The 16672-nt window shown below is 45.0% G+C and overlaps 1 protein-coding gene and 1 long non-coding RNA gene across 3 annotated transcripts; both read right to left on the bottom strand.

Moving 5' to 3' along the window:
• Positions 1-446: 446 nt before the first annotated feature.
• Positions 447-5254, bottom strand: LOC127341279 (uncharacterized). Of its 2 annotated transcripts, XR_007875393.1 has the most exons (3): positions 4807-5254; positions 3381-3532; positions 447-1286 (listed from the first exon to the last, which is right to left on the bottom strand). It is a non-coding gene; the product is annotated as an uncharacterized lncRNA (long non-coding RNA). The 2 variants fall into 2 exon arrangements; XR_007875392.1 differs by having other exon boundaries at positions 3381-5254.
• Positions 5255-6351: 1097 nt separating this feature from the next.
• LOC127341278 (dehydration-responsive element-binding protein 2A) lies at positions 6352-8307 on the bottom strand. The gene is made up of 2 exons (XM_051367081.2): positions 8011-8307; positions 6352-7351 (listed from the first exon to the last, which is right to left on the bottom strand). Exons 1-2 carry the CDS (start codon positions 8064-8066, stop codon positions 6595-6597), a joined length of 813 nt encoding a protein of 270 aa, XP_051223041.1. The 5' UTR covers positions 8067-8307; the 3' UTR covers positions 6352-6594.
• Between the last annotated feature and the right edge of the window lie 8365 nt (positions 8308-16672).

Here is a 16672-nt window from a genome sequence, read left to right as displayed (position 1 = left end):
TCCCTCCTTTTCACCTATGAGAGTAATGCTTATTGAATAAAACTCACCACTCATTAGCTTTTGATAGGGATACACTGTATATTTTGGAGCTTTTATTTGTGGGTAACTTTGTTACGAACTCTAAAATAACACTTCATCCATAATGATTGTGACCTTTCAGAATTGTTACTTGCACTCTTATTTTGGTCATTCGATCATATCCGCTTCAAGGAGCCAATCGAAAACACTGTCAACCTCTTCCTCTTACACGCCACAAACAAGATACATAAGCAAACCTGGCCACTGGAATAAGCTTTCTAGGCGTTGGTGGATGCGTCTGTTGATGAAATTTTCGGGCAGGACGGTGGAGGCAGACACCATGCACCGTCTACATAGCCAGCATGCTTCTGCCGAGTGGCTGCCTGATTGAGGAGAGCAATGGCTACTGCAAGATATACTCTATCATATAGCTTGATACTTCAACATGTGCTTCTAGATAGATGTCGGTTTACAAAGTATTTGGTCGAACTTCTTGGTGTGTATTTGTTCAAAACAATCATAAATATTTGACAGCTAAGATATGAAAAACTATTCATGTTTGGTTCGCAACAAATTAGATGCCTTTTGAAGGAGCCAAACTGAAAAACAAATCTCCCCTTTTTTTTCTTGTCAGTGAACATATTAATTGTCGCCAGTTTTACTTGGCATCACTGCACCACATTTAACACATACATATGACTCTGGGACCAAATCTGTGAATGACTCGGGACCAAATCTGGGAGACTGGGACGCACAACATCTTTCAGAATATCACCCGTTGGGTTTGCACCTACTCCACCAGACGGCCGCAAAACAAAAACAAAAATGTTTAAGATCATGCTGAGCTGAGAAAATTAAGGTGTGCCCTCAAAGTAACTGATTAAAGAAGAGCATCGAGAGAATCACTAGAAAAAAACGAGAACCATAATTAATACTTGAGGGGGCATGTTCAGACCAGTATGTGAAAGAGTGATTATATGCCAGCGACAGAAACTGGTTCAAGTGTGTATCACATAAAATAAATACTTAGATCAACTATTGAGTACATATTATACTTGCAGAAGTAAAAGTCTAATGACTGATAAACTTAGAATCACAACGCCATGAGTATCTCACCTGAAAAGGAACAATGACTCTTAACCTCTTGTTGCTGATCTCTTGAAGAATTTTGTCAAGAAGCAGTAGTTGGCTACTTGCATTATCATATCAGGATTTTTGACAAGTGAAGTTTCCAGACATTCAAGAGGGAGATAAGGGCAATTACAGCACTGTTACATAACGACAATAACAGATCAAAGTCAATAACAGTGTCAATATCTTTGCAGAAACAATTATGTGTAATGTAGATTGCAAGCATGAATAGTTGCACAGTAAACCTTTGAAGAGACCAGTTAATGTCACAAATTGCTTCAACTCTTTCCTGAGGATGGATGAATTTGAAAGCAGTATGGAACAATATCTACCTAGTTGCACTTGTGAAATGTAAGCAGGAATCCATGCTCCAGAAATTTTGAGGAATATGCTTTCTGCTCGTATGCAATATGATGTGCAAAACTTAATTTTGACATCTCAAAGGCATCAACAGTTTCAACGTAACTGCTATTGTGCTTCTCTCCAGAATTAAGTAAAGCTAACAGGTTCATGTACGGATCATGGCTATGGTTTGAAGTTTGATAGAGGAGCTGAAAAGTGTGTTTTCCCTTGCAGGGATTGGAGGTGGCAGCCATGAGGAAGGAGGAACTGGAGTGGTTGTCGAACAACGAAGTGTTCCCATGGGCAGAGACCACTAAATGGCTACACACACCCACACCACCCATTTTTGCTTACAAGACACTCCCTTAAAAAGCACATGACAAAAAACCGCCTTGCCTAAAAGTGTTTTATTACTTTAATTTGATGTCTAGCTAGTCCATTTCGGAAGAAAAAAAAGATTTAGGTAGTCTGCCGCTGTACATGACCCATCCGTTGTCAGGCTCCCTAGCTATTAAAACCCTGGACACTATAGACATCAACAAAGCACACAAGATCCAAACCATCCAGATCTATCAAGGAACCTCTTCTCCTGATCTCCATCTTTAAACAGAGTCGGCCAGCTCATGCACTGCCTACACGTCCCTGCAGTCGCTGGCCATCCGTGACAAGGAAACAAGCTAGCGCGGAAGAGCCCAACGTCATCTCGCGCACCGTCATCGGCTTCCAACGAGAACGAGATGCAGGAGATTATCCCTGAGGCAGCGTTCAACTGCAGGTAGTGCCCGCGCACATTCATGTCAGTGCGGGCATGGGGCAGGCACCAGAAATTGCACAGGCACCTGCGCCAGGTCCACCAGAACCACTGAACCACATGCGGCTACCAAAATGAAGCTAAAGGGTGGCAAAAGTTCGGAAGTGTGACTAACAAAAGTGGAGCTACAGGGCGCAAAAAGTTGGGGAGGTGTGACTAACATTTTTTGTGTACGATTTTACATCGTACCACGCCAATTTCTGGGACCCACTTTTTTAGGGAATTTCTGGAATACAATGTTGAAAACTTAATTTTGATATCTCAAGGGCATCAGCAGTGCCAGCGTAACTGTTATTATCTCTCTCCTGAATTAAGTAAAGCTAACAGGTCCATGTACTGACCATCTGCCGTGGCAGGGATTGGAGGTGACCGCCGCCGTGCCGCTTGGCAGAGCGGGGGGGGGGGGGGGGGGGGGGGTGGGGGAACAGGGCCCGGCGCACGCGACAAAGGGGCTACAGCGGGGTGGGAGACGACACCGTGGAGCCTAGCTCCCACACTGCCAGGCAGCAGAGTGGCAGAGTGCATCCGAGGAGACACCGCAGTAGCGGCTGGGGGCGGACAGGCCTTGCACGTTGTGCAACGCGTACGGCATGCGGTTCAGGACCAGCGGCTACTCCTCGAGTACCAGCCGGCGAACAACCCCACCTTCTCCCTACAGCAACACTCCAACTCTGACAGACGCATCTTGGAGATGTACCGCCTTAGCGAGGACGGCGACGCCTCGACCGCCAGGGCGCGCCGGGCCTCGCCGCCAAAGGCAAGGCGGCGACGCCACCGTTGGCAGAAGGCCCGTCTCAAGCCCTAGCATAGCGCGAGCTGCTTCCCCTCAGTGATGACGGAGGATCAATGAATTAATGGAGACATGGAGCGAGTGACTGGAGATTCTAGCTATGATCAGCAAACACTGTAGCTCCTTAACTTGATCCAATTTTCTTCTTCTCTGATCGATTTCCATTTTGTGAGGACATCACTAGGTTTTAGGGGTTTAAGAATAAATTAGCTCAGGGACATTATCCTGAAAAATAGCAAGATTTGCCATGCTTGTTCAACCGTAGAAAGCAGAGTTGTTGATAGTTACCTTAACTGGGGTCTAGAGAGCTCACAACCAACACTATGAATTTTGTAGAAACTAGAAACTTGCTCGAGCTGTTCCAGATATGTTGGAGCTGGGCGTTGATAACAATCAACTATAACTGCCTCTTGTCCAATGTGTGATATAGACTCAATGTCCTGTGTCATGGCAGAAAGATAACAATTAAATAGAATAAACTTGAGCTGAGGTAGGGCCTAGAGGTGTCATGTCAATATGATATCAAGGTGAAGTTAATGTGCTCTAAATGTGTAAGCAGCATTTACTTGTGCTAAGAATAGCCGAGGACTATCAGCACTTACATGCACACCCACACAACAAGCACACAGACAAAAAGGTCACCTTGCCCAACCTTTCCCTCCTACAAGACAACATTACAGCGGCTGTATGCATCATTGCGATGCAGAGACTGGGGCAACCCATTTCGAAAAAAGAAAAAAACAAGACAACATTACACAGTGTTTATTACTTAAGTTCCATTTCTCGCTAGTCTCCCACTGTACATGACCCATCACTCGCCGCTCTCCCTAGCTTTTAAACCCTGGCCAACGTAGACTTCAACAAAGCACACCAGATCTCCAAAGCATCCAGATCCATCAAGGAACCTCTTCTCTCGATATCCATCTCCAAATGGAGTCCACCGGCTCATGCACCCAGCGACACCTCCCTGCAGTTGCTAGCCATCTATGACGAGGAAAACAAGCTAGCACAGCAGAGCCCAGTGTTGTCTCGCACACTGCCATCAGCGTCCAACAAGGAGGTACAGGAGATGATTGCCAAGGCAACATTCAAGTGCAAGTACCATCCGCGCACGTTCAAGTACTTGAGGGCACAGGGCAGGCACCAGAAGGTGCACAGGCCACCAGAACCAGAACCAGGTGTGGCTAACAAAAATGAAGCTACAGGTACAGGGTGACAAAAGTTGGGAAGTGTGGCTAACAAAAATGAAGCTACAGGGTGGCAAAGGTAGGGAAATGTGGCTAACATTTTTTCTGTAAGATTCTGCATAGCACCGCCACCATGCCAATTTTTGGAACTACTATTTTAGGAAATTTCTTGGACTACTTTTTTAGGGCATTTCTGGAACTACTAACAAACAAGATTTCAGCGGGGAAGCTCGAAAAGGAGAAAGCCTCTTCTTTTGTTGGAAGTGCTTTTTTGTGTAATACTATAAGACTTCATAGTTCCTACCTTATTATCAACAAGACAGATCCATGAGATTTGGACCAGGACTACAGGAGCTGGTTGACAGAATGTTTGCTTGGTATTTGTCCCACTCAATCCGTAAAGATCGGGCAACCCTCCGTATCACAAAGTCCAAACAACTTTGACACATATGATCCATTCCGCTCTTAAAAATTCTCTCCCAAAACAAACTGATCAATAAAATTGCTTTGATACATCCAGTCCTCACCGTCTATGATATGGGCAGGTCCATGCATCAGACAGTCCTGAAGGCTAACGTGAACCCGCTCTTCTTTATATGATTGTCAAAATCAGGATGGCACCTGTCTAGCAAGTCTCTGAAGTTTCTGAAGTGGGCATTTACAGGCCAGTAAATATATGTAGGGAGGGTCCTGAAGTTTCTGAAGTGGGCATCTTACGTGGGTTTGCGGCTCACAGCTCCTTCTATAAGAATATGCCCAATGGTTAAACTTAATAGCATATCAAAAAGATTGTAGTCCACGTAATGAATTATAAAAATTACTAACAGTATATGCATATATCATTGAAGTTACTATTTCTCATCACACCATTTTTTAGTGCGAATAGACGGCTGTTTTGCCGTTCGCGGCTGTTCTCATGATTCTTTTAAAGTTCATCAGCCTCAAATATGTATGAACAGGGTAATGTTCATCAGATTGGAACACCTTTAATTGTCTTGAAGCTCGATCTTCTTTCTGAATGCTAATGAGTTCACCATATCCAAGCATGCTTTAGGCTAACACAACATTAAAACAGTATTGCAATAGAAACTGTAGAACCCCACTCCCATTTGGACAATGAAGATACATCCCAGGCCTCTGCAATCAGGAGAGTGGCACGATCACACACCCAACTCCATTGGTGCATAAAAATGAGAAAGCACATGATGGATAAGGGACAAGAGAAAGCGCATGATGGATAAGGGACAAGGAAGCAGGCGTATAAAATGAATACAACATCTAACCATGTATATACTTCATAGTGATACCTGTTCAGAATAGATATGATAAATCGACGCACTTCTTAGTGATGATAGAAAACTTTGTCTGCAAAATAGTAAGGTCAACACAGAATCAACATGTATTCCAAATGTAAGACAAATATACAAGAAGCAGCAAGGATACTGAAGAAGGCTGTGTCTGCAATAATCGACGAGAAAAGTTAGTCCTTACCACTGTTTCTAAATGGTTCTACGGAGAACAAGGATACTGACTGCTGCGTAGTGGCTGTTGTAGTGCCGCTGTAACTTCCAAGCTTTCGCTGATTCAGTCAAGGGCATGCAGCTTCCATGACAGGTACTCAAATGTGAACCACCCATTCACAGGATGGCATCATGATTGCACGTGATGAGTTGTGAGACAGTTTCTTGTGAAAGGTCTGCCATGAAGCATTTGGAAATACTATGGACTGGTATATCCCAGGCTGGATTTGATTAATATACTGCCTAACAAACAAAGGACCTCCCACAGTGAAATAAGGTGGCTTGAATGCAGAGTGCATGCAACTTTCCTTTGCAGAGTTCCATAATACTACTTCCAATGATTGTTTGGCGTTATATGGTATGTAAATATATTTACATATACATGCATGTAAAAGCTATAAACAATCCAGTTTTTCTAGAGTATACAAAGTAACACCTGCAGAAACATGACTTCCTAATATGCCTAAAATGAATGCAACCGTGAGCAATATTCCGAGTATCTACCGACAGTTTCAGGAGCTAACTTGAATTCAACCGAACAAATAAGAAAAATTATCAACAAAGTAAGCTCATTAAATATGGACTGAATTTTTACCATAGTACATGAACTCAACACACAGGACAACTTGTTGCACCCGTTGGCTTATGGTATAAAGCTATCCTCTCCAGTAAGATAAAAACCATAAGTGACTACAAAGCTTGGGGTTGTAGATGATTTGAAGTATTTCCTAGCAGCTAGAATGAAGTTATTCCTATTGCTCCGCGTGACTACAACCCTCATATCATAACTAAGCCCTAATATGAGAAAAGACTAAACCCATCATCGCCATCTTGGTACTCTTCATGCACTTCCATTTTTCTATCAGCACTCAATTCCACAATTATCATGTCGAGAACTTCTTCGACATTGAAGTAATCGTAACTTACTTTCTCTTCTTTACGTAAACCTTTCCCTTCTGGTTGGAATACTTCCACAGCCTTGCGCTCCTCACGGACACCTGTCGAGTCATTGCTCGCTTCTGTTTTGACCTCATGCACCACAGTCCCTGCAGATTCAGGCTCATCCTTCGCATCCGACGTAAGAGAAGGAGGAGATTCCGATTCGTCCTTCCCATCGGCCGGAAGCGACACAGCAGTTGGCCCGTTAGACATGAGCACTGGAGGTGCCGATGTGCAGCCAGAGTCGGCATCCGGCGAACGCTCCGAGAAGTTGACACGTGCCGTGGCGCCATACATCGCCCTTGCCGCCTCGTCGTACGCGTGTGCAGCTTCCACCGCAGTAGGGAACGAGCCAAGCCACAGCCGGTTGCCGCGGTTGGGCTCGCGGATCTCAGCCACCCATTTGCCCCACGTCCGCTGCCTCACGCCGCGGTACTTGCAATTTGAATTCTCCGGACCACCTTTCCCTGCCATGCAGCCTTTCTTCGAGCCCTTGGCCGGCGCTTTCCGGGCTCCGTTCTCCTCCTGGAGCTTCTGGTTCTGCTCCTTCCACTTCTTGATGATTTCAGACACCGAATCGGGGCCAGTGCTTCTCCTCCGCACTTTCTTCTTCCTGGACATCAAGGAAATTCATGTCACAAAGGCAGACCATGGAACACGGAAACTAAAACCATGTTTATCAGTCATGTAAATCTCAAACAAAGTCGAATCAGGACTGTTCTTGTTTCCTTAATAATAACAAAAAAAAAGGAGATTGTCACTCAGGGAGCAGCCAGACCCAGTCCCCAGAGAGATAGTTTCCGATGCTATGCACCAACACAATTGTCCGGCCATGGCATAAGCAATTTATGTCCACCGCCATGAACACGAGGAACTTCCGCATCGAATTCCGAGGAGACAGTATGCTACGCCCACGCCAAATCTCACCGAACTCTAATCCCCAATCGAGAACGCTACAATAACCAGAACACTATTTCTGCAAAAAAAAAAAATTTGAGGATGCCGGGCGAGCTGAGCTGAACTGAAGAACAGCCGCGAAGTTGTAGCGCGACGCAGCGCAAACCAATCCGACACGCGACGCAGCAACAGAGCACGGGTAGCTCTAGCTTTCTTTACACGAGCAGCAGCAACAAAGCAACCAAGCGCGGAAAGCCGCGCCAATTGCCATGCCGCGCCGCCGCCTCGGCCACAGCAATGCCCACAGATGCGAGCACGGGAGAGAGACGGTCGTAGAAAGATAGAGAGAGGGAGAGAGAAGCTGGTTCCGCTCACCTCTCCGGCGCGGAGCAATCTGCTCCTCCTCCTCGCTTGCCATCCGCGGGGTCCATGGAGCCAGCAGAGATCTCCTCCTCCGCCTTCGATTCCCACTTTGCCGCGGCCGCCGCCGCCGCCGCCAAAGCAGCCAGATCCCCCGTGGTCGGCCGGCGGTGGCGCCCGCGCCGGATCTCTCCCTCCTTGAGCTCGGCGCGGCGCCTTGTGTCGGTGTCCGTCCCCCCTCCCGCCCGCTGCCGCCGCCCTCCTTCGGTTTTGACGTGGAGCAGCGGGGGTCAACACGAGTGGCACGGCGGTCACCCGCTCCGCTCCCGTTTTTAACTGTGCTCTGTCGTGCCGTGCTGTGCTGGCGCTACCCTGCCTGCCACCGCCACCGCTAATGGCAAGTCATGACTCCTATCCAGTGGGCACACCGACTCGATTCGGTGTGGATTTGCTGCCTCCTCCCTTCACATCTTTGTGTGCGGATTTCAAATGGAATAAAATTTGAACGAATTCAGATATTTTCCTTGAAAGGATAGTTTCAAATATTTTTCACATTTTCCATGGAAGTGATAATTTGGGTGTATTAGAGGAGAGTAGTGTCGAAAGAGGTAGGACACACGAGACTATCACGTTGAAATGGTGTGGTGTCGGTGGTCGTTGTTGAAAGACCTAGGACGCACGAGACTATCACTTATCAAGTGTAAATGGTATCGTATCCGGTGTGAATCTATGTTTTGGTTGATTCGTCTTGGGTGTGACTAGTTTGTAAGGACATAGTGGTTTTATTATGTTTGGACGCGACTAAGCATCACCCAAAAATAGGAAAGCGCCCAATCACCAAATCGGGACCACTTCCGCTATCCGGCCCAAACTACCAATTAATTTTGGGGTCATAAGAAAAACACCGAATAAAGGTCCCACCATGCATCCCAGCGCTCCTGGGTCCACCCGCTGCCCCTTCCATTTACATCTTGTCTTCTTCTTCATCTAGACTATCCATGAAAACATGTAGATACATAGAAACCCTAGAACGTGTAAAACACAAGGGAAAAATACCTACGCCCTATATCACCCCATGAAGGTCCAGATCAATTAGATTATATATAATTGTAGCAAAGATCACACCTGCACGAAGCAAAGGCAACTACCCCTACATAAATTTAGTTTGATTCATAAATCCTAGTTGTATTCAACAAAATAACTGAGACGGCTTAGATAAAAGAATTCAAATATCTCCTTCCGAAAACAACCACAGATGCCTATCGAAACCCTAGGTGCGACAACATTAGTTGCAGTTGTAACTACATTAGTATAGGGTGCAACTACAATAATGTAAGTCAGAGATGGTAAACATAGAGGGGGGATCTTGTGGAGGTTGACGGTTGTAGAATTCGGTAGAGGTCAACCTGATGGGATCTTGTGGCTTCCGGTATCCATCAACAATGATCTCCCACATCTCCACACTGCAACTGCGAATATGAGACTCCATAGAGGATTTCCAAAAGGAAAAAATGAGTTTCATCAAAATGGGGAACATTCCCACTATGGTTTATATGATGCATGGGTGAAGTGTTTTTAGGATAGTCATGATTAACTTGGTTGTAGGACTCCCCAGGGGTAGCAGCCCCACTAGTAGTCCCACCACTTAGATTCTTAAGCATGGCACTCATTTCTGCCATTTGGTTCTAAAGATCATCCTCCTTTTTCTTTTCTCAGCTTCATATGCTAAGAATCTGGATTTCATCTCCTTAACTGAAAGGTTAGAATCTTTATCCAAACCCTCGAATAGTTTATCCATCTCACTCTTAAGGCTGTAAGGCCCTTAAAAGGAGTTCAGGCTCTGATACCAATTGTAAGTTCATAGATGGTAAACCTAGAGGGGTGAATAGGTTTCTACAAATTTTAATTCTTTCATTGCGGTATTAGGCTTTGCGGAATATAAATGTGATCCTAATGCAACCTAGGTGAGGCAACATAGATGATAATGCAAGTATCTCAAGCACGAAGGCTCTCACAGGATATATAACACAAGTAAAGAGTTTGGTTAGGAATAACCGAAAGCACGCAGAGACGAAGATGTATTACTGTGTTACCTTCCTTTGCAAGAAGGTACGTCACGTTTAGAGAGGTGGGGATCCCACGAAGGATTTCCTAACGCCACGAAGGCTCACCTTCTTCTCCGAGCCTATCCCACAAAGGAATAGCCCTTTCACTTGTGGTAGACTTTGAGGTAGCCTCTAAACTTTCACAATCTTGTCAGGAGCAAATCCATAGCCCGGATGCTTCTGGATGATTTTGCCCACCTAGGGTTTCCAAGAAACCCTAGAGAGCCGGTATCTCGAAGAATACAAGTGGGAACAAGATTTGGCTTTGTGAGACTGTAGATCAAGACCTCCTCTAGCTTTTCCCCGGAGGGATTTGCGTTTGGGTGGAGGAGGAGGAGGGAGATCTGAAGCTTTTGGTGTTTGCTACAATGGAGTATGAGAGATAGAGAGCTCAAGAACAGAGTATAGTGTAGTGCCTAGTTGTTCTGTGGTAGGTGAAGGGGTATTTATAGTCCAAGACGAAATTCAGTCGTTGGAGAGTATCTGCGAGCCAAACCGGCACAGCTGGTTCTCCTGCCGAAACTTCTGGCGAGCAGACCGGTCTCCCGGACCGTGTGACCGGCACACTGGAACAGTTCCAGAATAGCCAGAATTGCTTACAGTATAGCTTTCCGGCGAAACCGAACCGAAACCGGCAGACCAGAAATTTCCGGCGGTGGAGCAGGCTCCACCGAAACCTGTGCCAGAACTCGCCATTCTCTTTTCATTTGATGATTTCTCCAAAAACTTATCTTCTCTGAAAGAAACACCATCGCTTCTTGTGATCCACAACATGGGGGGTCACACACCATCTTGCAATTCCATATTCGGACTAAACCTATGTAAGTACCTAGATAAACCATTAGTCCGCACAATAGCTCCAGTGTCATTGTTAACCAAAATAATGGTTAAGGGTAAAGTGCCCTTACAATCTCCCCCTTTTTGGTTTTAACGATGACAAACCGAGCTAGAGTCTAATAAAGATATTATGATGAGCTTAAACAATTGTTTCCATGGAAGATATTAGGCAAGCTCCCCATAATGTATGCACTTGGAGAATTTGCGTTTGAATGCAAAGTGCAACAATAGAGCATATGAGAAGCTCCCCCAATATCTTTAGGAAACAAACATATCATGGACAAGATAAAGTAAGAATATCTAAGCATATAGATGATACATATCATAACATAGATAGATATCCAAGGTGCTCATAACATAATACAAACTTGTCTAGCCCACGAACATAAAGCGAATAGTTCAAATGAAATAGCAAATGGTAACACAAGCCAATAAGAACGAAACAAAGTAGCAAGGCTTGTGCATACGGGGAACCCCGGAGTCCCGGCCAAGAACTCGTAATCCTAATAGACTCTACTCTTTCTCCCCATTTGACATCGAAACACCAAAAAGAGGACAAAAAGTAGACGATGCTAACGGTCAAGCGAAGAAGGCGATGTCGTCCGGGCGCTGGGAACTCTCCTCAGACTCTACTTCACCATCTCTGGAGCCGGTGTGACTTCCACTACCGGTACCACTGCCAGTGGGAACACTGTGACAAGGGCGAGAAAAAGCACGAGCTGAGCCAAATGGAGGTAGCCTGGACATGTCAAACCCATGGAACATGGCATCATCAATTGTAGGCATCACAAAGGACTCATAGGGCACAAGATTCATCTCTAGGCCAGGCTGGGGAACAGTCACATTCCATGCACTAAGGAACTCATCCTGCCTCCTCCTAGTCTCTTGAGCCATCTCCAGGGCCCGGTGGTTCAGATCATAGGAACATTTGCACATTTGCCAAAGGTTGGTGAAGAATTTGGTAGCCCCCTTCATCGGCTTGGCAATACCACCACGGGCACCACGACGAGAGGAAGAGGAACCCGAGGTATAGAGAGGATCATGTCTGGCCTTGGTCCTACCTTCAGGAGGCATCATCTCAGGAACATCCATATAAGGACCACGAAGTGTAAGAGAGAAGGATTCTATCCGCACTTGCTGAACTCTGGGAAGCTTATCAACGGGCACAACATGGGAGAGAAGGCGCTGAACAAACTGGCAGTAGTTGAGGGACATGCGCTTCTCCACAGACCGCTGCAACTCACATAAGATGAAATCACAGCCATTAATCATCTCCAGATTCTCGAGACGGCAATAGTACATCAAGTTGACATGATAATGGAGACAACTAGCCTCGCCGCCGACCTTGCTCACAAAATTCTCCCGGAATATCTTGGCCAAAGTGTGGTAGTAGTAGTACATGCTAGCAATCCGGGGAGGTATCTGGTCAGGGTCAGGAGTATAGCAAAAGACAATCTTATGGATGGGAATGGGCTTCTGAGAGTGAACCTTGAAGCCACTAGCATGGCCTCCACTATATCCAAGAGCATCACAGGAATCATCAAAAGAAGCAGAGTACTGATCCCTACCAGTCATCCAAATTTGGGTGTACTAGAGGAGAGTAGTGTCGAAAGAGGTAGGACACATGGGACTATCACGTTGAAATGGTGTGGTGTCGGTGGTCGTTGTTGAAAGACCTAGGATGCACGAGACTATCACTTATCAAGTGTAAATGGTATTGTATCGTATCCGGTGTGAATCTATGTTTTGGTTGATTCGTCTTGGGTGTGACTAGTTCCATAAGCATATGGTTGTTTTATTGGGTTTGGACGCGACTAAACATCACCCAAGAATAGCAAAGCACCCAATCACCGAACCGGGACCACTGTCGCTATCCAGCCCAAACTACCAATTAATTTTGGGATCATAAGGAAGACGTTGGAAAAAGGTCCCACCATACATCCCAGCGCTCCCATGTCCACTCGTTGACCCTTCCTTTTACATCTTGTCGTTTTCTTCCTCTAGACTATCCATGAATACATGTAGATATATAGAAACCCTATAACGTGTAAAACACAAGGGAAAAATACCTACGCGCTATATCGCCCCATGAAGGTCTGCAGCAATTTGATTAAATATAATTGTAGCAAATATTTTAGGTGCACGAAGAAATAGCAACTACCCCTGCATAAATTTAGTTGGATTCATAAATCCCAGTCGTATTCAACAACAACATAACTAAAACAACTTAGACAAAAAAATCATATATCTTAGGTCCTTAACGACAAGAACAACATAAACAGGAAAACCCAAGTTTCATGCAACAAAGAAACTCCTTTCGAAAACAACCTCATATGCCTATCGGAATCCTAGGTGTGAGTACATTAGTTGCAGTTGTAACTACATTAGTATGTGGTGCAACTACAATAGGGTTAGGAACGACAGTTGGATGCCAAATCTTAATTTTGTTGTATAAGGAAATGCTGAAATATCAATAAAAACTATCATTTTATGGTATTTTGACGCGATAAAAATTATCTAAGAACTTAACCACGTGTCTAGGTGTTGCGGTCAGAAACCCACCGGCGAGCAGCGACGGGCAACACAGTAGAGCCGGGAGGCTCCCAGGACTGCGGCTGGCCCTGGTCCCTCCGAGCGACGGCCCGCAAAGACTCGGCACACACGTCCGATGATGGTGCAAGGGCGTGCCACCTGACCTATACCTGGTCAGGAAGGTGATGGATGTGCCTCGCTTAGTTTCATGCATGGCATACACGTAAACATTAAATACGAGCCTCGATCGGCTCTCAGGTTGTCCTGTGAATCGGCTCAAAGAGCCGATCCACCCATGATCCGTACGAGGTGTACGAATATATGGTGGTCCTGCTTGATCAAAATAAAGCTAAAACGACCTACTATGATTTAGGGTTTTCACCACATAATCGGAACATCCTACTCGTGATTGAGCCTGGCGGCCACGCACGGTGATCGTAAACCGACCCTAGACAAGGCCTAAAAACCAACACGAAGTTGATCCCCGGAACATCCTGTCAACACCCGGATTTTTAAGTCCGAATGCCTATTATGTCATACATCGCAATCCCAGGAATATTGTTGTTGCGAGGCATAATAGTTAAGTATCACAGTCATCATTCATTACAAACCATCAGTCTTACAAATTTGGAATCACATGATCCCTATTACACGAATAGTTGATCTATCGATCAACGAACAAACACAAGTTCATAGTTCAACATAGCGGAAGCGTAAGATACAAGGACTCTCGAGTCCACAGGCCAACGCTTGACGTCGGAAGGCGCCTAGTTGTCGTAGGCGTCCTGCTGGTCATCTCCTTGTTCATCTTCATACTCTGGCCATTTGAATAGCCAGGGACAAAGCCGTGAGTACGTTGAGTACTCGCAAACTAATACTAAGAAAAAGTGCTAGACATTCTGGTAGGGTTTGCTAAGCTCTAGTTTATTTGCATAAAGCTAGTTTTGGTTCACAAAATTTTGAGAAAACTTATTCAAGTGCTAACTAACCCAAGGGGGAAACATTAGTGTCATTCCCACCATTCAAGTGGTGATTTCAATTCAATTCACCACAAATCAATTCACCATCACCTTTCAACATCATTTTCAAAGATATGACATCGGAAACTGTATGGCCTTTCCAACCGTCCGTAACCGTGGACGCGGCTATTCGAATAGGTTTACACTCTGCAGAGGTTGCACACTTGTGCCACAACATTTGATTTCATCCGTCGGGATTTCCCCGAATAATCGTAACACAGTACGCGGATCATCAACCATAACCTTTCACTTACGAACCCTAGTATGAGCACCTCTCCCCATGAGCTTGGCCTCCCAGTGAAGACCAACTCAGCAACCTGAATCGCACAGGGCTTGGGCCGACATTCACCTCATTTCGCATCATATCGTATCGTTTCTTTTGTGGTAGAGGCAGCTTTCGCATAACCCCGATGACGCTTGTTTAGAGGGAACCCATACTAAGACGCATAAACTTCCAGTTAAGCCCTACCCATAATCAGGTATTGTGGGGGTACTTGAGAATTGGAAAGGTATCGCATTCAAACCAACATCATGTTTTATCAAAAATCACCATCTTCTCTTGGTCATATTCACCTTCAAAAATCATTCAATGGAATGCATCTTCATTCCAAGGTTTCAAATTCCTTTCAAAATCACAAAGTTCCCATCTAGAGTAGTCAAGTTTAGTTGATTAGCACTAGCTCTAAGTCATGAGGGGTGCTACCTTGCTTTGCTTGGAAAGGCTAACTCACTACTCTAACAACCACTTGTATTTTGACCAAAGTTAACTATAAAAGGAAAAATCATTTGGAAAACAAGTAAAACTTGGGATGGGTTCTCATAAGAAAAGGTAAGACATGGTGCCTTGCCCCAAAGGGGCTTTGCACTTGGCAAGAATAAAAGCTTGCATAGTAATTTAGCTTGCCTTGGTAGTTCTCAAACTGTTCCTCTTCCTCCTCCTGGTAGCAACCTTCTTCTTCGGCGTACTCTCCGGTAAGCTACCGTCTAAATTTGAATACGAGTATAATTACTCACTAATTCCAGGGCTATTCCACACATCACAAATAAACACACAAACTACTCTATGCACACACATAAATAAACTAGGGTGCATGGGTTGTGGGATTAAAATAGGATTTGTATTCTATATGTAAATGATAGTTTCCATAGGGTTCTTGAGAAATAATTTCCTCTTATTGAAATCTTCTTAAGATTTAATTTCTCCAACAATCATGGATGAGCTCATCTTGACCTTGATCAAATGTTCATCATCATCATCATTTGGGAGAATGATTTAAATGAGGTGGAACACCTCATGCCATTTAAATAACACTACATTTGATTTAAATCTCAAGTAATTCATATAAGAGAGTTTGGAACCAGGGGTCCAAACATCCCATGAATTCATGTGAGACAAGTTTAAATGAAGTGTAATACTTCACACAATTTAACTTTAATAGTTTTGGACAATATCAACTAGTTAAACTAGTCAAAATATCCATTCACAAAACCATGGCATGATCATGCAAAGTGACCACACCATTTTATTGCATAAACAATTAGTGTAAGTCAAATGTGAGCTATTAGAGTTGGAATTAACTTAATATCTATTTTGGTTGATTTTTAAGAATTATTTGAATAGGGAAAAGTCCCTGGCTTGTTATTTTTGTCACATTAATTCTACAAAGAATTTGACCAAGAGGCCAGTGGCATTGGATAGAGAATTTCAGTGGCTTTCTAACAATGTCAAATTCACTAAATTTGGTTTAGCCAATTGGAAACTACTTAATTTCAAAGTTTGGGCAGTATTGAAAATGTTTGGAAAATGTTTAAAACGAATTTGAATTAAACAGGCCGGCGGGAAACCAACGTGGGCCGAAACTGTTTAAAAAGAGAAAAACGGCCCAGCAGCGCATCCCGTGCGCGCGGGCCTGCTGACAGGGTGGGGTCCACCCGTCAGCCTCCTTTAAAACCCGAAACGGTACGGGGCGACGTGGGGCGTAGGATTAGAGAGTAGATCGACGGCTCAGAGCCATCGTCTTCTCCGGCGAGATGCCGAGGTTCTGGCGGCGAGCCTAGGGGGTGGGAGAGCTAACCAGGGCTCCCGCGGTGGCTGGCAGTGTGCGTGATGTCGATGTGGACGACGGCGAAGCTCCTGGCACCGGCGGCAACTCCTGGATCGGCTCCAATCGACGGCGGCGAGGT

Source organism: Lolium perenne, chromosome 3 (genome assembly GCF_019359855.2).
Source record: "Lolium perenne isolate Kyuss_39 chromosome 3, Kyuss_2.0, whole genome shotgun sequence".
NCBI classification, from domain to species: Eukaryota; Viridiplantae; Streptophyta; class Magnoliopsida; order Poales; family Poaceae; genus Lolium; species Lolium perenne.
Note: the sequence above shows the minus strand (reverse complement) of the source record. Positions and strands in the feature narration are given on the sequence as shown.

Bases quoted from the DNA above. Each gene is read 5' to 3' on its own strand.
- LOC127341278 (XM_051367081.2), bottom strand. From the start codon at position 8,066: ATGGACCCCGCGGATGGCAAGCGAGGAGGAGGAGCAGATTGCTCCGCG. The intron at 7,352-8,010 runs GTGAGCGGAACC...CTTGATGTCCAG, and splicing joins GATTGCTCCGCGCCGGAGAG to GAAGAAGAAAGTGCGGAGGA.